Here is a 24017-nt window from a genome sequence, read left to right on the forward strand (position 1 = left end):
AGGGAAAGAAAAAACACAAGAATTTTTGTGTTCATCCTTTTTAAAGCAATTTCCATTTGAAAATATGCTTGCTTCAAAGACTCTTACAGGTATATTTTGTATAGCTTGAGAAGGAATCTACAAGGGCTCTGCAAGTTTTAATGCACAATCTTCTACAATAGATCAGTAGATAATGAATAATTTGATTTAACTTACACCAGTGGGCCTTAGCACATGAATTTCAGAAGTATTTGAGAGCTGTTGGAGAAAATGCAGGGTGGTAAACTCTACATCTACTTGTCATGTATCATAATGCAGAATATTGCTGGGCACAGGCTTGGATATCGATTAAAGTCAGCAGGGGTAGAATTTTATTTGGTTCAAATCACAATACAGGTTACTAATTAGTAAACTGGTGAACCATCTCTTGTTCTGATCCAACTGTATTTCACTGTTGTACTGCTAACTGCTATTGCCTGCTACTATAACTTGAATCTACATATTATGATGGATGAGCTCCTAAGATACACACATGTGTATATATAATATATATCTTCTATCAAGCACTTATGTGTATAACATAAATTTGTATAAAAAACAAAGAATCTGGTACACTATGCCAAAAATCATTTTCAATATCCATTTTTATACAAAAGTCGGTATTTCATATGCATTAAAACTATACAGTCTGAGGTTTATGAAAAATGGTGCTCATTTTTTTAAAAGAACAGCACTCCATAAAAATTTGGGAGGAATTTGATTGTGTTTATACATAATTGACTGTCAACCTTGACACATAGCAAAACCAGAAGGGTTGGAGGTCTGATTAAATTTAAAGTCCAAGATTACTTCCGCATTAACTTCTAGATTTGGGAATTATGTTTGCCAAGAGAATGCCAGCAGCTCAACAAAATCTAAAGGAAGACTGGGGTGAAGTTTATGATTTTCGGTGAAAGCTGTCAATAATGAAAGCTGCAGGACAAAGATCAAAGAATAGGCAACCAAGAGATTTTAGCTTGAGGTAGCAAGTCAGGTGCTGGGGTGGGGGTACAGATAATGAGATGATGGGCAAAGAGTAATGCAAGTGTGATATACAGAGCTCAAAAAATTCTTTTTTAAAAAATCTGCAAATTAAACAAGCAGTAGGGGACTCAAGAAGGGATTCGGGAAGAAGTGCACAGAAGAAAAGATTCTACATTGCTCAAAGGGTCAATGATTGAAAGAGCCTCGAAGTCATGTGCAAAATTGATTAATTAAGAAGATATCATTGTAAGTGAGATCTGAAAACAAGTGCTAGGTTCATTACAGCAAAGAAAGTTAAGACGTTGAAGTCTTGAAAACGTGCGAGAAGCAAAATATTGATTTGCTATTTGTAAGTTAGTAGTAATGACTATGATAAGAAGGTTTGAAATTAGAATAATCTTTTTGTGTGAACAGTTACTAGAGTGGAATGCATTACCTCCATGAGTAGTTAAACAAGATCAATCATAGCATTCTGAAGGGCATTAAATAACATCACAAAGAAGATGAAAATTAGAGTAGAAAAAAAAATGACAACTTATATAGCTAGCACTGGTTTTAGCTCTCAGCTTCAATTCTTGATTTTGTTAAATCAGCTGAGAAAGTAATTGGAGTGCTACAGTTAAACTATATCCCTTAAGTAAGGAGACAAAAACAAAAGCCAGAATTCTTACGCCTGTTGCAATTGGATGTTGAACAGTTTGTGTGTGTAGAAGCATGAAAAGGGCATCTGAGTTCAGGTATGATGATTCCATAATTAGCTGACCAACAATCTTTCAAGATATATAAAACCTAGCTAGGTTTGCAAGAGGGCTATGTAAAAGGCTACCTTCTGTACATAGGGTTGAGCATTGCCTTGATAATAAGTAGAAGTGGCGAAAGAGGTGAAGAATAAATTTAATTTACTGCTGATGGTATGGAAGAACTGAAATTTATAGAACTAGGACAAAAGTGACAGGAAAATATAAAAGTCAGCATCTGAAAAGGAAAACTTAAGACAAAGAAGTGTTCACTACAAAAAAAACACTAAAAACTTTAGAAATCCTTTTGATTCTTCCTCAAAATTGAGGAGCAAAGCAAGACAGTTACATAGATAGGAATGAATTATATGAGGTGGACCAGAACTATGAGGGGGTTGTCAAGTAAGATACAGTATTTATAAAAATACAAAAAGTTGTTTCAAAATAACAATGTGTTGAAACAGTTAAGTAGGGTGAATGGAAACTGAAGAAAGAGCTGACTTGAATTGAGTTAGTGAATTAAACCAGAGAAGAATTGCAACAGTGAAAGAAAACAGTGTTAACTGAAGAAATAAGAGGAAAGAATGAAAGGTCAATCATAATCAGTAGGCAAATGAACTGACCTATACTTTAGACTTGTTTTGCTGCAATTGTTCACAACCTTCACAGAGGAAATAAAGGTCACAAAAATAAGAGGCTGGAACTAGAAGTTTCAGGATACAAGGGGAACAGACGCCAATGAAAAATAAACTAAAGCAGTGAAGGAAAGCACCCTCTTGTTGGCTCAGTTGTTAAATGCAAAGTAAATCTGTGTTGTAAATACAAGAAGGCAAGTGTTTTGATTCCAGTCTGTGCTGCAATCACTGACATCAGTTCGAATGTCATTGAGATTCTATGCCTGGTCCCAGTGACCACTGGCCAGGAAGGTAAGTTGGCAAATTGGACAGGGTTCCTGCTGCTTAGCAATAAGTGCCTTCTGTCAGTATATGGGGTGGGTGGGAAGTGAAGGTACTAGGGGTAATTGAGTTGGCTGAGTTCTTAATGAGTTGAATAGTTTCACTTCAAGATGATGACAGGATTTGGCATGAATGTGAGTTCCCCTCCCCATGCTGTTAAACAACCTGTCAACATTCATTATACTAGTGTTCACATTAAGAATAGTGTGTTTGTGGAATATTTAAGAAGATCTCATGAAACTGTACCATTTGGGAAGGAGGGAGAAAAGGTGAGAACTTTGACAAAGCTATGGATTTGGATCAAAATAAAACTGAAACAAAAATTGCTGGAAAATAATTTACCGCAGGAAATTACTGAACACTCTTGATCATTGTGTTTGAACAACTTTATTTGAATTTCTTAAAACTATTCATGACCTTAACCAGAGTAAATAAAATTCTTTTCATTATTATCTTGTCTAAAATTCTTCATTAAAATCTTATAGTGTGCAGTTTAGAAAAAGGAAAAATAAAAACTCACTCTTACACAAGTACTGGCTGAATGGCTCATCTGTGTAGACTTGACCTGGCTGGTAGACAGAGACTGACATTAATGATTAGCATGTCACTGTGTGTTAACAGGCAGGTACCCGAGACTTGTGAATTTGTATCTCATTCGCCGAAAAGTTGTAGGTGGAAAAATACAGTAATCATTTTTAAACAAGTGTGATAAATATGTTCTGATTCACATTCCGAGTAATGTGTTATTTGCAAAGCTCATAGAATGTGCAGGAGTTGTGAATGATTTTGGAGGAATGGGGCACATCCTGATTTTCAATCACTTATAAGAAGTTAGGGCGTTGTGGATCCTGAAACAGTAATTTGCAACTCAATTCAGGTTAAAGGCTTCTCTTTAATAAGTATATCTGGTAAAGTATTTGACAATTAGCATAACGTATGCTAACCACAAGGTGTTTTTCTAAATTCAGGCACGTCCTGGAAACTGATGTACAGACACGACGTTCGGGCGCACAACAAAAGCAGTTTGGAATCAAACCGGAAGTTTAAGGCGCTGGTTATTGTTCGCGCTGTTTTTATTGGTAAATTCGAATTCTTCTTTCCCTTCCACCTCGGGCACTTCAAAGTAAGCGTCGTCATTGAAACAATACTCGTCTTTGGGCTGAGCCAGAAAGGGGAGTTTTAGTATGAAGCCAGTGACGGTCCCTCCTAAGACAGCGATGCCCAAACAGACCCCGATAGCTGCCGCCTGGTACTGTGCCTGATCCCAAGCGCTGCGGCCACCTCCAGCCTTCAGGTAAGGCAGCACCCCGACCAGCTCGGCCAGCTTGATATCTCCTTCCTTGGGGACCCGCTCCGGGAAGGTGTCATACAAGCCGTGGCCGTATCTCTCATCGGTTGTCAACAGGATAGTGGCAATTCCGGCAATAGCTCCGACAAAGCCAGGGATCCCGTGCAAATTATTGATGCCGCAAACGTCTTGGATTTTGAGTTTTTTGGCCAGGAAGGGAGTCAAGTATTTAAATCCCACGGTGCAGAGCACCGAGGCGATGCAGCCCAGGGCGAATGCCCCGGCTGGAGTCACCATCATATCGGCTGCAGAGCCCACAGCCACACCGCCTGCCAGGGCAGCGTTCTGGATGTGAGCGATGTTGATCTTACCCCGTTTGTCCAACAGGCTGGAGATGGCGAACGTGGTCAAGGTACAAGAGCTAAGGCCGATGTAGGTGTGGATCACCGCCCGGTGCTGGCCGTGTCCATTCGCAGCGAAAACTGAGTTAAAGCTGGGCCAGAAGACCCACAGCAACAAAGTGCCCAACATGGCCAGCTTGTCCGAGTTATAGTCCGCCCCCTCGTCCTTGTGCCCATCTTTTAAGCCGGGTCTGTAAAGCACCGTGGTGACGCTGAGACCAAAGTAGCAAGCAAACAAGTGGATGGTTATAGACCCTCCGACGTCCTTGATTTTGAGCAGCTCCATAATAATCCACTCGGTTGCAGTAAAGATGGGCACTTCCAGCAGAGACAGAATGAGGATCTGCACAGGACTGGTCTTGCCAAGCACGGCTCCGAATGAGATCATGACAGTGGCACAAGCGGTTTCGGCGGTCAGCAAGTTGTAAACTCCGATGTGAATCCTGCCGTCGTGGAAGTGATAGAACCAGCCTTGCACCAGCAGAGCCCACTGCACGGAAAACACTGCAATCATAAAATTGAAGGCAATCCCTCCGTACCCGTACTTTTTCAGGAAGCCCATCAGGAGTCCAAAGCCCACAAAAATCATCACCTGGACGTCCTGAAAAACTGGGAAGATGGAATACAGCTGATTGTATTGGTGATCTGTCTCATTGCTGTGCGCTGCAGAATCAGTGTGCTCATCATAAGTCACGAAAAGCGCAATCAGCACGAGTAAGATCCCTTCCAGGAAGATGACAAGGAAGGGCAACCGGCAGCGTATAGCGGACATCTCCCTCCCTGACGTGCCACTGTCAGAGCTCCACGGACTTTGCAGCGGCTTAGCTGCTGTGTACTGGACACGTTGCACCAGCTTGGTTGGGGTTGTCTCTCACTCCGAGCGCTAACTGGCTGCAAAGGGCACTTCAAAAGGCACTTTTATATATTGAATGAAGCACGTGACTTGAACTTTGAGCATTCAGTGCACCCGCTTATCTCTTATAAGCCGGGGAGTCGAAATAATCAATTATTTGCATTTTTTTCGCTTAAGTTCTCTGCAAATTACTTTCTAAAGAGGGATCGAAGACCAACCTTCGAGTGGTGTCTTGTGCAACACTCGAATTCACAAAGCACTTTTCAGAAGATTATTTCTGCCTGGTTTCCACACCCGGGGCTGGCTGTTCCCTATTCACGGGGCGAGAGGTTTGCAGAGGCGCTTTGAAGCGGACGGTGCAGAAGTCCCGCACTCAGAGCTAACCGGATATGTCTGTGGAATCGCCGCGCAGTCTCTCCCTGTCAACTTGCGCCCTGCCATCCCTTCTGGAGGATTTCAGTCAATCAGGCTGAAACGCCGGGTGAAGTGGAAGTGCATTGTAACAGCTGACAGCTGAAGTTGACCACAGTAAGTCCGAAGCCTCCGGAATGTATCGCTGTTGGTTACTTGGAGCATTGCAAGGATTTGACAAATCTCTGTGGTGTACTGCCAGGTTCCCATCACGTAACGCATGCTAGAACTGGCCTCGTTGCACAAGGGGAATAATAATGTCATGCAATCACAATAACTCGGGAGATTTCCACAGGGAGTGTCTAAAAGTCTGGCTGGGTGTTTCTTGCAGACTTCTGCCCTTAATTTAAAATGCTGAGGTACAGTGGGTACATTGGGTAGGGTTCAACCTTGGCAGCTGGATGGGGTGCTGTTCAGAATCCGGAGCAGGCAAATCAAAGCCACAGATTTCCAGGGCCTCACTGAGGACAGCAGTGGAAGAACGTGCATTAATGTAGCACCTTTCACAATTTAAGGATGTCGGGGACCCCTTCGCGGCCAATGAAGGTCTTTTGAGAGTGGTTTAGGGAGATTCGGCGACCAGTTTGGGGGAATATTTCTTTTGTCGCTTACTGTCCAGTCTAGAGAACGCCAAAGTTTAAGGAATCTCACAGTATTTTTGCTAATTCCATTCACCAGGTCAGTGCAGATCAGTTGAATACATACGCTGTTCAGTGCACGCAAGTTTTCTAGTCGTGCTGAGAAACCACGTGCTTTCTACCTGCCTTGAGTTTGTTTCAAAGTAACATTCATGTCCAGCATGTGTTGCTAAGTCTGACTGCTAGGGTTGCAGCATCACGTCACTGAATCTTGAAATACCATAAATTACATCCAATTTACTCTTGGCGAAAGGGTCTAGGCTTTTTAATTTGTATGACAACAAAGGATTGTTCCCTACTATGACGATCTTCAGGGCTCCTGATCGCTGACTCCATTTGTTGCATTGCTCATCTTTTCATTTCCAAAAGGGTCCATTTCGATAGCTATATGATAACATCAAACTATCCCGCTGCCTTCACTTTTCTAGATCTCATCATTTCTGTCTGGTTAGACCCACATAATGTGACAGACAAATCGGGACCACAAGTCCCTCCTCCAATACGAAGTTTGCATCAACGAATTTCAGTTCCAATCGAAATCGCTCCCCTCTCTCTCCCTTTCCCGTGCGAGCCAGACTATTGTAAACTTGAAACACAAACAGAAATCGCTGGAGTCACTCAGCAGATCTGGCGGCATTTGCAGACAGAGAAGCAGATTCCGCGATTCTTTGTTTTACTTAATTATAAACTTCAGCATCCTGTTAATCTCGATATCAATTTCAGAGCCCACAAGAATAATTTTCCCATTACGCCCGAATGTTGGGAAGCCACAGGTATGGAGCGTACTGTACATATATGGCGACGGCAATTGTGCGTGGGATCTCCGTTGCTTTATAGCTATTAATTTTAGTGGACTGGTATTGTTCCTGCTGGGTAAAACGCCAGACTATGAGCAAATTAAGAATAATTAGTCTTTATTGCCTACATCATCAAAATTACTTCCTTTCTGTCTTACCTTCCTCTACCGTGACGTAAATCCCACCTGCCGTCCACAGACATACCCATAATTTGTTTCAACTCCCTACATGTCTCATCATCCTTCTCACCTCCACCTTTCCCAAATTTCAACGTATCCAAGAGCCCGCATCAGCCAGTAGCCCACCATATTCTATTAATTGGTTACTTCTACCCTCGTTCGTTTGCACAGGCTCTGTCCTCCAACACCTGTACGTTAAAATTCTCTCCAGGGCTAAGAGGAGCAACCACCTCCCACCACCCCCGACTAAAAAAAACCCTCCTGCCCTTACTGCGTTTCACTTTGACTCAGTTGATGGCGTTCTTAGGGTTAGAAAGCTGTGGGTTCAAGACTGCACATTATAAACAGATACACTAAGGTGTATACAACAGTAACAAATGTTGCATTATAGAGCCGCCACCATTCGGTGCGGTCTGAGAACTCTACGTACAAACTGGCCACTCCCTCTGGCTATCGCACACACCGCTGACTGCGCTTCAAAAAATAATCCATTCACATATACAGAAGCCGGTAATGTGATAAGGTGCCACATAAATGCAACAGAATTCTTCGACTACTGATGACAGTCAAGTGTCCGCAAAACAGCAATGAGGTGACTAATGCTACTAATCATAGAAAAACTAGAATAAGGACAGATCTTCCATTTTGTAACTAATGAAAGAAAATGGTGCTCATTTTTACGGTTCTTTATTATCTCTAACGTTTAAAAACGCAGTATTCCCTTAGTATTCCACTGCTATGCTACTATTTGGATTAATTGCTTTAAAACTTTCCACTTGTTTCTTCTTCTGTATCCCCGTTTGCCTTAAAACTCACCATTTTGACCTCGGAGACAGCAAGAACTAGTATTGGAGTTACAGTCCACACAGTGCGGAACTGGAGGAATACAGCAGGTCAGGCAGCATCAGAGGAGCAGGAAAGTCGAAGTTCTGTAGAAGGGTCCCTACCCGAAACCCTGACCTTGCTATTCCCTTGACGCTGGCTGACCAGCATGCTGTATTCTTCCAGCTCCACACCATTTAGTAGTACCTAGCTACTCATAAAAGTTAAACTAAGAATTATTGATGCTGGAATCTGAAACAAAAGTTAAAAACAACTCTAAAGAGCATCACTGGACTGGAAACTGTGCTTTTTCTCCACAGATGCTGCCAGAACTGCTCAGTTTCTCCAGCAGTTTCTGTAAACCATAAAGTTTGTTGTCTTTTCATCTGTTCCTCTGTTGCGTGTCTCAGGATTTACTTCTGCACTAAAGCCAACGTGTTATTGCAAATATAGTTCATTGCTTCTGCTCCCACAAGCATGCACAGTTCAGCAGAGGTAAGCAGATGGTGATTAATACTGTAGAACCCAGTTATTTATGCTTCCCCAAACTAAGCAAGTGAATGATTGTTGAATAAGTATAATATGCTCTGGCTAAGATCCACTAATTTAGTGCAGATCAGGGATCAAACCTAACTTATTCTGCGCTGCATGGCAGTTGGATAATTCACCAAGTCATTGAAAGAGACAGAATTAATCCCTCAAGAACCTGGATGCTGTTCTTAATTAAGAAATGCTGGGGATTATTACAGTAACCCCTGACTAGGCATCAAAAGGATTGCTGCTGGACTTAGTGTGCAAAAAGCCACAGGTGAGCTGATTGGTTCGTGATGATGAACCTATGATACATGGCTCTAACTGAGGCTATGAAACAAAATACCATTCTCTGTATTCTTGATAAGAAAAATAACCTAAATTTTACCAGCGTTTGTTGCTAGGTTCCCCATAGTGCAAAGGTGCCACGAAATTCCATTCCCTCCTGGGCATTGTTTCATAATGAACTGAATTGACTGACATTATTCCGCCTAGAGCAAAGCTTCTAGTCTATATCTTCTCCATCAGAAAACCCATTCACCTCTGAAATACGACGTTCCATTCCTGCTTTAGTTCATCTGTTGCCAAAAACCTTCATTCATATTTCTGTTGTCTTCAAATACAAATATTTCACTGTGGACCTGGTCGTCTCACACTTATCTACCCTCCACAAACTAAAGCTCATTCAAAATTCTGCTTCCCATATCCTAACAAGTGCCAAATTCCAATCATCCAATTAAAATGTTCTTGCTGATATACATTTGTTCTTGGTTGACTAGTGGCTTGATTTTGAAATTCCGATCCTTACATTCAAATTGTCCTTAGCTCTCTCCCTCTCTATCTCTAAAGACTCATACAACTCTATTATTAATGTTGCTGCTAAGTTGTGCAAATTTGTGGTACACAACAGCCTAGATGGTACAATTGCAGGTCTTATTATATGATAATGTGGTTGATGGCCGCAAAAATAATTTAAAGGATCACTCACTAACAAAACTGGCCCCTTACAATAACTACGTTTTGAAGGAACATGTTCTATAGATCTCCAAGAATTCTGCTCCTCTAATCTGGCTTCTTGTGCAAACCCCATTTCTTACATTTAAATATTGGCACATGTTTCTTCAAGCTGTGAAGCCAACAAGTTTCTGGAACATTTGTGATTCTTTTCCCAAACCTCTCTGCCTTTGCTCCTTCAAGACATTCCTTAAATCTAGCTATCCAAATGTCTCCTTCTTCTTTGGCTTGATGTTCCTTTTTGTCTGATTACACTTCTGTGAAACATCCTGAACCATTTCAGTAAATTAATAGTGCTATATAAATGCAAGTTATTGTTATATTAATTGCCTCCATTTGATATCAATACAGAGTTAAACTTTTGCGCATAATTATTCACAGATATATATTTTACTATTGGAAGATTTCAGCATCAATGCTTAAATTGTTATTGTCCAAGTTTACAAATGACGGTTTACATGTACATGGTACTCTTTTGATTTTGGTGTGAACTCACTGTAGATTGTGTAAATCATTTCAGGTCATTTGAAGAAGAGCCAGAATTCCCTAAATGGCCTTTGGCATATAATCATTGGATAATTATCTGTCCTAATTCACATACAGACTGTTTGGAAACATCTAATCTATAATTCAACAGATCCATTTGGGCTTGCAATTCCTGAAGGAACTTGCCAGCTAGTCATCTTTTTTCATCATTGAACAATAATGACCTTTGAGACCAAAGACTGCTTTGGTTCATTGGATGTGTTCAGATGGCTTAGATGATTAAACATTGACAGGGAATTCAATTGTTGAAAAGGAAAGCTTCATGGTTGATAACAAAAAAAAAGTTTCAAATACCAGGATAGAACTTCTGTATCGACAAATAAAAAGAACTCATGTATAATAACACAGAAGGTAATTCCAGCATCCTAGATCATACTGAAATTACTGTTTAATCTCTAATTGTATTTTCATATTTTTAGCAGTTTTCTCCTTGTACCTGTGTGGTTGATTGAGTAAATATTAAAAGGAATCCAACGAGTTAAAAGATACAACATATTTCATTTGCATACTTAAGAGAGCAATATCAGCTCTTAATGCTAAGATACACAACTTTAGATATAGGCGGGCTGTTATAGTTTTCTCTTTAAGGTATTTGGTTTGACTCGAGGGCAAATATCTATAAAATATTAAAATCAAATACATTGAATTAGGCAATTCCCAGTTAAATGAATAATCAATTACTTGTTAAATACATCAAGGTACATAGAGGCAGTGTAGGAAAATGGCCTTGAGGTAGAAGATCAGCCATGACCTCTTTAAATAGTGGTGCCAGTGTAAAGGGCCAAACAACCCACACCTGCACCATTTTCAATGTTCCAACCTACTCATTTTATATTCATTTCTCAGAAACACAGTAAAATTCATGGAGCACATCAGTTATACAGGTCTTGTTCATTTGATGTTATAATGGAAAAGGCTTAATGGAAAAGTTTCAGTTCACTTTATCTGTCATGCTTTTACCTGATGTGGCTTTGTAGCTGGTGTAAATAATATGTCTGGCAAGATTCACCAATCAAATCCATCAGATGCTGTTTAGTTCCAGCCTTTTCTGTTTTTATTTAAATGATGGCACCCATCATAGTGAAGACACCTGTGTGTGCTTTGGCATTTACAATAGGGAGAATTGTAATCTGATTTACACCAAATTGTCTAGTTAATGCAAAACAGCTATGAAATTTATATTTATTTGTTAACACCATAAGATGTCAAATGTCAAATAATGAAATTGAAAAATTTCATCAAGTTTAAGATGCTATTTTTCAGCATCCAGTTTAAAGTTCTAGTTTCTAATGTGAACACTTAATGAAGTCGCACTGCACAGTGTCAATACACAAAAATGTTAAAACATGCAGTATTCAAACTCGTAAATGCTTATTCCTAGAGAAACAATGAGAATAGGCACATTACAATCCCATCACCATTGTGTTTCCCTTCAAGACAACACCATTGTGATTTGAAAGTAAATCACAGTTTGGTCAAACCCCGAGAATGCACCACCCCACAGCACCACCTGGGTTTACCACTTACACTGCAGTGGTTCAAGAACGCAACTCACCTTTTCATGGGCATTTTCGGGATGGGCATCATATGTTGGCTTTACTAGTGGAATCCATATTTCATCAGGGGTTGATTTCCTCAATTGGCTGAAAGGCTGATTTGTCATGCAGAGTGATCCCAACAACACTGGCTGAAGTTACCATGAGGACTTGCCTTCTTAACCTCTTCCCCTTAAACTGAGGCATTGTGACGCTCAGGTTAAGCCACCCTAATAAGACAGCAACCCTACTGTATGGTAGGAAATGCCCCATTACTTTACCTTTACCTTTATATCCCATGTGTGAACAAAAAGAAAATTGCAGCCTATTATTTTAGCAAAGTTGTCTATTAATTTAAAAATACTCTTTTTAACATAGTCAATGGAGGAAATTTTCTTTAATGTATTTCTAGGTCAATGTCACATTGTATAACTTTATTCTATAGCTTCCTTTCTAACATGACCTATGTAAACAAAACAGCCACTTACAAAAGGAAATACTAAACAGATCTGAGCTGATTCAAATGAAGGAAAGTTTTGAACCAATGTGATTTATCTTTATATGAGTACTTTACACAATAAATCTTGCTGAACAATATTCACATGTATTAACTAGTTCAATTCGTAAACTGATTAATACTTTCAGCGGTCTTCAAGAAACCTGCCAGAACTTTCTCATGATCTGGAACAAAAACAAAAGCTACTGTAACTACTCAGCAGGTCAGGCACAATCTGTGAAGAGGGAAACCTAAGGCATATTTTAATGGTATGAGACAAGAACTTTCAAAAGTTAATTGGAATAGACTGCTCGCAGGTAAAGGGACGAGTGACAAGTGGGAAGCTTTTAAAAGTGTGATGATGAGAGTTCAGAGGCATTACGTTCTTATTAGTCTGAAAGGTAAGGCCGGTAAAATTAGGGAACAATGGATGAATAAAGATATTCAGGTTCTAGTCAAGAATAAAGAAGAATCATATATTGGATATAGACAACTGGGATCGAATGAATCTCTTTAAGAGTACAATCTTTTGAAGAGTATAAAGAGCATGAGGGGGCATTCTTAAAAGGGAGATCAGGAAGGCAAATAGGGGATATGAGATAGCTTTGGCAAATAAGGTTCAAGATAATCCAAAGACATTCTACAAGCAAATTAACAGCAAAAGAGCTACTAGAGAGAGAGTACGGCCCCTTAAAGATCAATGAGGTTGCCTTTGTAGTGAACTTCAGGAGAAGGGAGAGATATTAAATGAATATTTCATGTCAGTTTTTACTGTGGATAAAGAAATGGAGGCTACAGGACTCAGGGAAATAAATATTGATATTTTGAAAACAGTTCACATTACAGACAAGGAAGTACTGGAGTTCTTAGAAAACATAAAAGGTAGATAAATCTCCGGGATCTGATCAAGTGTATCCCAGGATGTAAGAGAGGAAATCGCAGAGCCCCTAACAAATGTATTTTCACCTATGACACGCGCGAGGTGCTGGAGCACTGGAGAGTGGCTTTTGTTGTGCCTTTATTTAAGAAAGGCTGTAAGGAGAAGCCAAAAAAGATTGATGCGAGCAAAGCAGTAGATGTTGTTTACTTGGACTTTAGTAAAGCTTTTGATAAGGATTTCCATATGGTAGACTAATTGATAACATCATAACAGGGATTCAGGGTGACCTTACCAATTGGACATAAAATTGGCTTGACGGTACGAGATAGCCGGTGGTAATGGAGGATTGATTTTCAGACTGAAGGCCTATGACAAGCAGTGTTCCAAAGGGATTGGTACTGGATCCACTTTTGTTGTCATTTATAAAAATGATTTAGATCAGCATATAGGAGGTATGGTTACTAAGTTTGCTGATGACACCAAAATTAGTAATGTAGTGGACAGTGGAGAAAGTTATCTAAGATTACAAAGAAATCTTGATCAATTGGGTTAACGGGCTAAGGAGAGATGTATTGCATTTTGGTAAAACCAACAACGGCAGAACTTATACAATTAAAAGTAGGTTTTTGAGGTTGGTTAGCTCACCGAGCTGGTTTGTTGTTCAGCAGACATTTCGTTACCGTGCTTGGTAACATCCTCAGTGCAGCCTACGATGAAGCACCGGTCTGCTTTTCCACCTGGTTTTTAAACTCTGGGGTCGATTGTGATGGATTGCCTCACTTCCAGGTTTCCTCCTTACTGGAACGTATATAGGGTCGAGTTCAATGTGTTTATTAATAGCCTGTTTCGTGGAATGCCATGCTTCCAGGAATTCTTGTACTTGTCTCTGCCTAGCCTGTCCCAAGATCTTTGTGTTGTCCCAGTTGAAGTTGTGGTTCTCCTTGTCCAAGTCAATTGAGATGAGTGAGTATTGGTCCGACACACCGACGCTTCATCAGCAGCTGCACTGATGATATTGCCAAGCATGGTGACGAAACATCTACGGAACAACAAACCAGCTCGGCGAACCACCCAACCTCAGCATCCACAACCCAAGCTACAGATCTACTCCAAAATCTTAGAATTAAAGGTAGGGCCTTGGGCAGTGTTGTAGAACAGAGAGACCTAGGAGTTCAGGTACATAATTCTTTGAAATGTGTATCAGAGGTAGACAGGGTGGTTAAGAGAGCATATAACATGCTTTTCTTCATTGTTTAGATCTTTAAGTAAATGAGTTGGGATCTTCATGTTGAGGTTACAGAGTACGTTGGTGAGGCCTCTTCTGGAGTACTGCACACAGTTCTGGTCACCCTGTTATAGGAAGGATATTATTAAATTGGATAGGGTTCAGAAAAGATTTACCAGGATGTTGCTGGGAATAGAGGTTTTGAGTTATAAAAAATAGATAGGAAAGACTGAGATGTTTTTTCATTGGAGCATAGAAGGTTGAGGGGTGACCTTATACCGGTTTATAAAATCATGAGGGGCATAGATGCAGTGACTTAGCAAAGGCCTTTTCCCTAAGGTGGGGAAGTTCAAAACTAAGGGGCATATTTTTAAGGTGTGAAAAGAAAGGTTTAAAAAGGACAAGAGGGGGCAATTTTTATTTAGTGGTAAGTATGTGAAATTAACCGCCAGAGGAAGTGGTAGATGCTGGTACAGTTGCAACATTTAAAAGTCTTTTGGACAGTACATGAAAAGGCTTGGAAGAATATGGGCCAAAAGCAGAAACACGAAACTAGTTTAGTTTGTGAACATGGTCAGTGTGGACTAATCGGACCAAAGGATCTGTTTCCACGCTGTATGATTCTATGAAACACTGTCTAATTTCAGACTTGGCACCTCAGCAAAAGTCAAGTGGAGGTCCAAGCAAATGCTGGACCACTTCACTGGCAGCATTTTCTGAACTGTCTAGTGAATAGCAAGGATGAGGTACCTGTTTAGGTTCCTTAAAGAAAGCTCTAATCGAAGGTGGGAAGAATTGGACTGATCGTACAAACAGTGCATGAATCCAATAACGTAGGAAATATCCTTCTGAAACTGAGCAATAAGATTTTGTTTCATTCAAACATCCCATTGATATTCTGGATTACAATTAAGGGACCAAAAAAAACTTCAATACTGTTGGAAATGTAAGGATGTACTGCGTACCTAGACATCTTGGGAATTGCAGTGATAAGACACAAGACTTAAATAGATCTGTGGATCTCATTTTGAATTTGATATTTTAATGGCTATATTTCCGCCAATTTTATTTCAATTACATTTCAATGAAATTTCTAGTTTGGGTGGGAATTTCATCTTCTACTTTCATAGCATTGAGAGTTATTCATTTATTTGGCTGAAGTTCTCTCCTTTGAAACTCAAGGCTATTACAAAATTGCAATCTTCCTGTTAACTGCAAACATTACATAGTGTAAATGTCTTTTCAAATACCTTGAACAAAAATATCACACTGAGGACAGATGATAACTTCTGCAATATCATACTGATTTTACAGAAGTATTTTTATTGCTGCATTTTCCTAGGGGAAATGTGTGCTTTACTATTTTCTAATTTGATGCTGTGTCTGAGTACTGAAAAAGGGTCAGTGTTGTGAAGAAGTTGGCTGTTGGTTTGGTACAATGGGCTGTTGCAACTCAGATGGCCTTCATCCCTAAACAGTCATGACCTGGAAAGCACCCACTGTGGGTTCAATCTCAAGAATTCTCATGAGTGTGCAAACCAGCCCAAACATTGAGCATCAGAATGCAGGCCTTTTTAATCATATATTGTTGGCTGTTAGGGTTACAGACTGTGTTGCTGAAGAGCAGAAAGATTAAACACTTAATTATCCTGGGCTTTGCAAGCGGTAAATTAAGAAGCATAAAGACTCCAATGAAACTGCCTTATAATCTGTTTACATCTGAAATAAGAGAGCATCTTTTTTCAAAGTTGCTGCAGTTGAAGGTAGTGAATTCTTTGGATAGTTCAGTAAATATCCATGAGATTGGAAATTGACTTCCCTGCAGCCTGTACAAGGGAATGGGGACGTACTTTTCCATTCCATTTGAATTTTTTTGTGTCAACTGGTGCAATATCTTCATCCACACTGGTAACAGGCTCTGAGTTAGTGTGTCGTGAAGGGTTCAATTGACAGTGGTAACAGGGTGCCATTGGAGTGAGATAGTGCTTGCAAATAACTAAGAAGAAAATGAAAAGGAGATAACTCCTGAAATGGTGAAAAAGCTAGATGAAGGCCACAATAATAAATAAAGAATGAAATAAATAAACTATGCTAAAGGAGGGACAAAATATGGAATTTGAGGAAACTGGCAAAAGATATGTCAGAGGCCCTAGAAATTATTAGCTGAGTATCCCGCGTGCTTTGGGGTTCTGATGTTCGAACCAAAATGGAGTCTTGAGTTCACACTTGCTGGTGGTACAGGCACCGAGATGTTCCAGCCAGGCAGATCCTTCTGATCACAGAGACATTTTCCATGATCTTTTGGGGCTGCCTTCATGTGGCTACCTCTTTGCTCCATGGAACTATTAAATATAACTACATAAAAGGAGGCTTAGACCCATCATACCTGCATTACTTTCAGGTAGAACAATCTAATTTATTGAGATCTTTTTCCTCAAATATTTATGCAGTTTCTTCTAAAAGCTTTCATGTACTTTGCTTCCTCCACTCTTCAGACAATGCCTTCCATTTGCTAATAATCCTTCAGCCACCAAAAAAAATTCTAACTTCTCTTTATTCCCTTGATAATAAAAAGTTAATTTATATGAGAAGAGTCATCATCATCTGTAATTTTTTTTATCAATCTTCTCTCCTTGATGCTGCTGGCTAGTTATCTCCAGCAGCTTTTTTTAAATATTTCAAATTTACAGCATCTGCAGTGTTTATTTTTGTGTTAAGTTTATGCCGGCCAGTTACAGAATCACTGAATATGAAAATAGTTTTTCCTATGTACCTAATCAATGCAACTCACAATTTTGAACAATGCTGTTACAGTTCTTCTGAATTTTTTCAGTTCTAATAAAAATCCTCATTACCCATTAGCTCACATTATAAATAAAGCTCAACAGCTCTGTTATCATTTTTGTTAATCTTGTATGTACCCTCCTGATGGTCTCGATACCTTTCCAAAGTTGAACACCCAAAACCACACAATAATTAACCCATACTGTAACCAACAATATATAGAATCATACAGTCCCACAGCACACAAACAGACCCTTCTAATATATTGTTTAGCATTTTCTCTTTGCTGTCATACGTTGTTCTCTATGAAATATAAAATTGTATGTATAATTTTTTACGGCTGTTTTTGCTCTCTCACTTAAAAAGGCTTGTGCATTTGAATGCTAAGCCTCTCTGCTCTTTTTCTCTGGATTAGGCAACACACTTTTCTCTCTAAATTTATCAGGAGCTTTGTTTAGAGTCTTTTAATGAGGTTTGCAGGAGACTCTAAACGAGAGTCAAAAACAAAATAGTGGATACTACACAAAGTAGCTAATTTAACAAAGTGCAAACTGTTCTATTGAATTGAATGCAAGTGAATTATGTTATCATTAACAGCAGATTGATAGCAAACATTGCATAGAATAACAGATTTAACAAGGTAGCAAATGATGTGATTAATTTAAGGTAGCTATATCATTTACAATTGTGTCAATTGTTGATACATTAAAATTGATCTCCTGAAATAAACCCACTATGGAATGGAGACTTGACAAGGTTAGCCTGCTTAGCCATAAACAAAAAGTTTTGGTAACAACTTTAAAATTGAAAGACAGCGAAAAATACCATGAGCTGCTCCTGATCTCTCACCATACATTTGGTGGCTGTTTTAAGGAATCAACATGAACGGCATTGTTTTTGTCATATCATTAAGGGTTCTGCCAATGCATAACCCCAAACAAAAGTTACAGATGATTGACTATAAAATGAGAACAAAATACAATATATTTATGTCAAAAAATTAAGAAAGGTGTAGTTTATTGAGGAAAATAAGATCAAAAGTAAGCCATCAAATCTATTTTGCTATTTAACAAGTATGTTACAGAGCTGGATCTTAAATCCATCTACCCATCTTGATTTGCTATCCCTTAACACTCTTGGCTAACAGAAGTCTTTGATCTCTGATTTAATTGAACTAGGACAAAGTTGATTAAATCCTAAACATACAAATAATGAACAAAGAACAACAGTAAGCCACTCAGCCCTTCGACCTTATTTCACCATTCAGTAAGATCATGGCTGATATTATTTTAAATTCACATCTACATTTCTGCTTCACCAGATGATCATTCATCAATAACCTATTTGCCGCTGTCTTGAAAATATTTAAAGGATCTGCATCCAATGCCTTTTGCAGAAGGGAATTCCAAAGGTTCCCAACCTTCTGATAGATTTTTTTCTCCCTATCTCTGTTTTAAATCTCTGCAGCAGCAGAACAGGCAGCTATGGGCTCACAGGCCTGGGCTTGTCTTCTTCATCTTCATTTTGTTTTCCTTCTTCTTTCTCGAACTTACCTGATAAAGAGAGTTCTTTGGCAAGAGGTGGCTTCAATGGGCTCGGGAGCAGCGGCAGCGGTGGCACCGGCAGCATCTTCAGAGACAGTGCAGCTACCGAGTCGGTCAGTCAGCCTGTGAAGCCTGCAGCTGGAATGGAAAGGCCTGGCGTGGACTGGGAAGCCCAGAGTGGGACACTCTCAGCAGCATGGCGTGGGTTGGGAAGGCCTGGAACGGCACTCTGGCGGCAGCATGGAGAAGGAAAAGTTGGACTCTCTTTAAATTATCTTTCTTTAAAATTTCATTCCAAGTTAATGTGAATGGGGTCTATGCACGGTGGCAGTACACACTTTTCACTGCATTTTATGTTGAATACACATGACAATAAAGAGTATTCTACTCTATTCTAAATGTGTGATGCTCTTTTTTTAAAATTATGATTTAAATTAATTCTAGATTCTGCAACAAGAGGAAATACACTTTACACATCCACCCAGACATGTCCCCTCAGGATCCCGTACATTTCAACTAGGTCAACTCATGTGGGAGGCTGGGCACTTTTCCAGTGCCTGGAGCCAGCATGTGTGCAGGAAGTGTGTCCAGCTGCAGCTCCCAAAAGCTTCAACAGCATTGTGGAGCATCTGTGAGTCTCAGAGCATTGTGGCTTGAATGTTTAGGGAGGTGGTCACACCATAGATAAAGGGACCTGAAGAAGGAAGGGAATGGGTGACCACTTGGCAATCCAAGATAAATAGGCATATAGTTCTCTAGGGTCCTGTTCACAAACTGCAATTCCACTTTAGAGGCTGATGAGGTGTAGGCGCCTCCAAAGAGTAAAGACATAGCCAAGCAGTGTATCTGCACTAGAGGGGAGGTAGAAAGAAAGGGCAAGAGTAATAGGGGATTCTATAGTCAGGGGAACAGATAGATGCTACTGTGGCCATCAGTGTGACTCCAGGATGGTGTGTTGCCTCCCTGGTGCTAGAGTGTGGAATGGTACAGAATGCCTGCAGGCCATCCAGAAGAGGGTGATGATAAGGCAGAGGTCGTAAATTTTGGTACCAATGACATAGGTAGAAAGAGGGATGAGATCTTGCATCAAGAATTCCGAGAACCAGGTGGTGGACTAAAAAGCAGCACCTTTCAGGTCGTAATCTCTGGATTACTTCCACTGCAACATTCTAGCGAGGACAGAAATAGGAGAATGGTGAAGAAGAATGTGTGGCTAAACAGATGGTGCAGGAGGTGCAATTTAGATTCTTGGATCACTGCTACCATTTCTGGGGAAGATGGGATGTGTACAAGTGGGACAATCTACACCTGAACCAGAGTGGGACTAATATGCTTGCAGGAGTGTTTGCTGGTGTTATTGGGAGGAGTTTAAACTAATTTGGCTGGGAAGGGTGGCACAGAATGTTAGCAGAATAAGGGCAAAGCACAATAACAGTGAAACAATTAAGTTACAGGGAGTGCAGCTGTATTAATTTTCAAGGGAGTAAAGCAAGGCTAGATGGTCTTTAATGCCAGGAATATCACAGGTAAATGAAGAGAAAAAGGCAACAATTGATACGTGAATGTGTGCTATCGTAGCCACTAGAGAGATATGGTTGAGAGAAGGGCAGGATTGACAAATCAACTTTCTGGGAGATAGAATCTTCAGGTGAGACACAGGAGGGGGTAAAAGAGGAGCTGCCATTGCATTATTAGTTAAGGTTTCAGTTACTACAGTAAGGAGAGATATAGGGCTTCAAATGAAGCTTATGGGTAGAGTTTAGGAATAAAAAAAGTGTGAGCCACATTGCTAGCTGTTTACTATTGACCCCCAGAAAGGTCATAGTAGTACAATAGTGAAGAAGGTCTATTGGACACATCTTTATCAATGGAGCACAGATGACAAAAGCAGGGAAGTCATGTTGGGGTTGTATAAAACTTTGATGAGACCACAGTTGGAGTGCTGCATAGTTCTGGTTGCCACATTACAGGAATGATGTGATTGTACTGTAGCGGGTGCAGAGGAGTTTCATTAGGATGCTGGCTGGGATGGAAAATTTAAGTTGTGGGGAGATGTTGGATAGGCTTAGGTTATTTTCCTTGGAGCAGAGAAGACTGAGGGGTGATGTGGTTGAGGTGTACAAGGTTATGAGAGGTGTGGATAAGGTAAATAAGGAGCACCTGTTCCCCTTCATTGAAGTGTCAATCACAAGGGGATGTAGGTTCAAGGTAAGGGCAAGAGGTTTATCATGAATGTGAGGAAAAGCTTTTTTACTGAGAGGGTCTGGAATGCACTGTCTGGGAGGCTGGTATAGGGGAGTTGCCTCACGTCCTTTAAAATTTATCTGGATGAGTACTTGGCACGTCATAACATTCAAGGCTATGTGCCGAGTGCTGGTAAATAGGATTAGGTTGACGGTCAGGTGTTCTCACTTGTTAGTGCGGACTCAACGGGCCAAAGGGCTTCTTCTGCACTGTATGATTCCAAGTCTCTTTTAAGCTCCAGAGGATATAGGTCCAGCCTGTCTAACCTTACCATATAAGGCAATGCTTATTCCAGGTACTCAGCAACTGAATTGTCTCTGAACTGCTTCCGAAGCATTAACATCCTTTTTAAAAAGCGTGGTGACCAGTATTGTACACAATATGCCAGATGCAGTTTCACCAGTGCTTTGTACAACTGAACATTATTTCCCTACTCTTGCATTCAATTTCTATCACAATTAAATATGATATTCTATTCGCTTTCCTGATTACTTGTTATACTTGCAGACTAACCTTCTGCAATTCACAGACAAGGACACCCAGATCCCTTCACATCTGAAAGCTCTGAAACTTCTCACCATTTGGACAATATGCTTCTTTTTATTCTCTGTCAAATGGATAAATATTCAGTTTCCCACATTATATTCCATTTGACAGATCTTTATTGTCTCCCTTCATCTAACTATATCATTGTGTAGGCTGCTTATGTCAGTTTCACAACTGACTTTCCTAATCATCTCTGTGTCATCAGCAAAATACCTTTGGTCCCTAAATCCAAAGCATTAGTATAAATTATAAAGAGCTGAGGACTAAGCACCTACTCTTGTCACATACCATTCACAACATCCTGTTAACCTGAAAAATACCCATTAATTCCTATTCTCTGCTTCTTGTTAGAAACAAACTTTCTATCCATGCCAATATGTTATACCCTACAGAATACGCTTTTATTTTCTGCAGTAACTGCTGATGTGGCACCCACCTTCTGGAAATCTAAGTACATTAAATCCATTGGTTCTTCTTTATCCACAACATAAGTTATTTATTCTAATAAGTATAATAGTCCAAGTGCCCTATTATAACATCTTTAATAATAGTTTTTAATATTGTCCCAATGACATATATAAAGGACATTGTGGTTAAAATTGTATCAGTGATAATGGGAACTGCAGATGCTGGAGAATCCAAGATAATAAAATGTGAGGCTGGATGAACACAGCAGGCCCAGCAGCATCTCAGGAGCACAAAAGCTGACGTTTCGGGCCTAGACCCTTCATCAGAGAGGGGGATGGGGTGAGGGTTCTGGAATAAATAGGGAGAGAGGGGGAGGCAGACCAAAGATGGAGAGGAAAGAAGATAGGTGGAGAGGAGAGCGTAGGTGGGGAGGGGATAGGTCAGTCCAGGGAAGACGGACAGGTCAAGGAGGTGGGATGAGGTTAGTAGGTAGGAGACGGAGGTGCGGCTTGGGGTGGGAGGAAGGGATGGGTGAGAGTAAGAACAGGTTAGGAATGCAGTGGGTGGAGGGGAAGAGCTGCGCTGGATGTGTGGTGCAGTGGGGGGAGGGGATGAACTGGGCTGGTTTTGGGATGCGGTGGGCGAAGGGAAGATTTTGAAGCTGGTGAAGTCCACATTGATACCATTGGGCCGCAGGGTTCCCAAGCGGAATATGAGTTGCTGTTCCTGCAACCTTTGGGTGGCATCATTGTGGCACTGCAGGAGGCCCATGATGGACATGTCATCTAAAGAATGGGAGGGGGAGTGTAAATGGTTTGCGACTGGGAGGTGCAGTTGTTTATTGCGAACTGAGCCCCACCTCTTCCTCCGTTACATTGATGACTGTATCGGCGCCGCCTCTTGCTCCCCAGAGGAGCTCGAACAGTTCATCCACTTCACCAACACCTTCCACTCCAACCTTCAGTTCACCTGGGCCATCTCCAGCACATTCCTCACCTTCCTGGACCTCTCAGTCTCCATCTCAGGCAACCAGTTTGTAACTGATGTCCATTTCAAGTCCACCGACTCCCACAGCTACCTAGAATACACTTCCTCCTACCCACCCTCCTGCAAAAATTCCATCCCCTATTCCCAATTCCTCCACCTCCGCCCCCAGGATGAGGCGTTCCACTCCCGCACATCCCAGATGTCCAAGTTCTTCAAGGACCGCAACTTCCCCCCACAATGGTCGAAAACACCCTTGACCGCGTCTCCCGCATTTCCCGCAACACATCCCTCACACCCCGCCCCCGCCACAACCGCCCAAAGAGAATCTCCCTTGTTCTCACACACCACCCCACCAACCTCCGGATACAACGCATCATCCTCCGACACTTCCGCCATCTACAATCCGACCCCACCACCCAAGACATTTTTCCATCCCCACCCTTGTCCGCTTTCCAGAGAGACCACTCTCTCCGTGACTCCCTTGTTCGCTCCACACTGCCCGACAAACCCCACCACACCCGGCACGTTCCCCTGCAACCGCAGGAAATGCTACACTTGCCCCCACACCTCCTCCCTCACCCCTATCCCAGGCCCCAAGATGACTTTCCATATTGAGCAGAGGTTCACCTGCACATCTGCCAATGTGGTATACTGCATCCATTGTACCCAGTGTGGCTCCCTCTACATTGGGGAAACCAAACGGAGGCTTGGGGACTGCTTTGCAGAACACCTCCGCTCGGTTCACAATAAACAACTGCACCTCCCAGTCGCAAACCATTTCCACTCCCCCTCCCATTCTTTAGATGACATGTCCATCATGGGCCTCCTGCAGTGCCACAATGATGCCACCCGAAGGTTGCAGGAACAGCAACTCATATTCCGCTTGGGAACCCTGCAGCCCAATGGTATCAATGTGGACTTCACCAGCTTCAAAATCTCCCCTTCCCCCACCGCATCCCAAAACCAGCCCAGTTCGCCCCCTCCCCCCACTGCACCACACAAGCAGCCCAGCTCTTTCCCTCCACCCACTGCATCCCAAAACCAGTCCAACCTGTCTCTGCCTCCCTAACCTGTTCTTCCTCTCACCCATCCCTTCCTCCCACCCCAAGCCGCACCTCCATCTCCTACCTACTAACCTCATCCCACCCCCTTGACCTGTCCGTCTTCCCTGGACTGACCTATCCCCTCCCTAC

General features: G+C 41.2%; 2 protein-coding genes across 3 annotated transcripts; one reads left to right on the top strand and one right to left on the bottom strand.

Moving 5' to 3' along the window:
• Nucleotides 1–608: 608 nt before the first annotated feature.
• rh50 (Rh50-like protein) lies at nucleotides 609–6401 on the bottom strand. The gene has a single exon (XM_048549744.2). The coding sequence runs from the start codon at nucleotides 5154–5156 to the stop codon at nucleotides 3726–3728; it is 1431 nt and encodes a 476-aa protein (XP_048405701.1). The 5' UTR covers nucleotides 5157–6401; the 3' UTR covers nucleotides 609–3725.
• Nucleotides 6310–18995, top strand: LOC125461233 (uncharacterized). Of its 2 annotated transcripts, none has more exons than XM_048549752.2 (2): nucleotides 6310–7059; nucleotides 18563–18995. In XM_048549752.2, the coding sequence occupies exons 1-2, from the start codon at nucleotides 6675–6677 to the stop codon at nucleotides 18766–18768; spliced, it is 591 nt and encodes a 196-aa protein (XP_048405709.1). In that variant the 5' UTR covers nucleotides 6310–6674; the 3' UTR covers nucleotides 18769–18995. The 2 variants fall into 2 exon arrangements, with proteins under 2 accessions (XP_048405709.1, XP_048405708.1); XM_048549751.2 differs by having other exon boundaries at nucleotides 18658–18995.
• The last annotated feature ends 5022 nt before the right edge of the window (nucleotides 18996–24017 follow it).

This window comes from Stegostoma tigrinum, chromosome 19 (assembly GCF_030684315.1).
Source record: "Stegostoma tigrinum isolate sSteTig4 chromosome 19, sSteTig4.hap1, whole genome shotgun sequence".
NCBI lineage: Eukaryota > Metazoa > Chordata > Chondrichthyes > Orectolobiformes > Stegostomatidae > Stegostoma > Stegostoma tigrinum.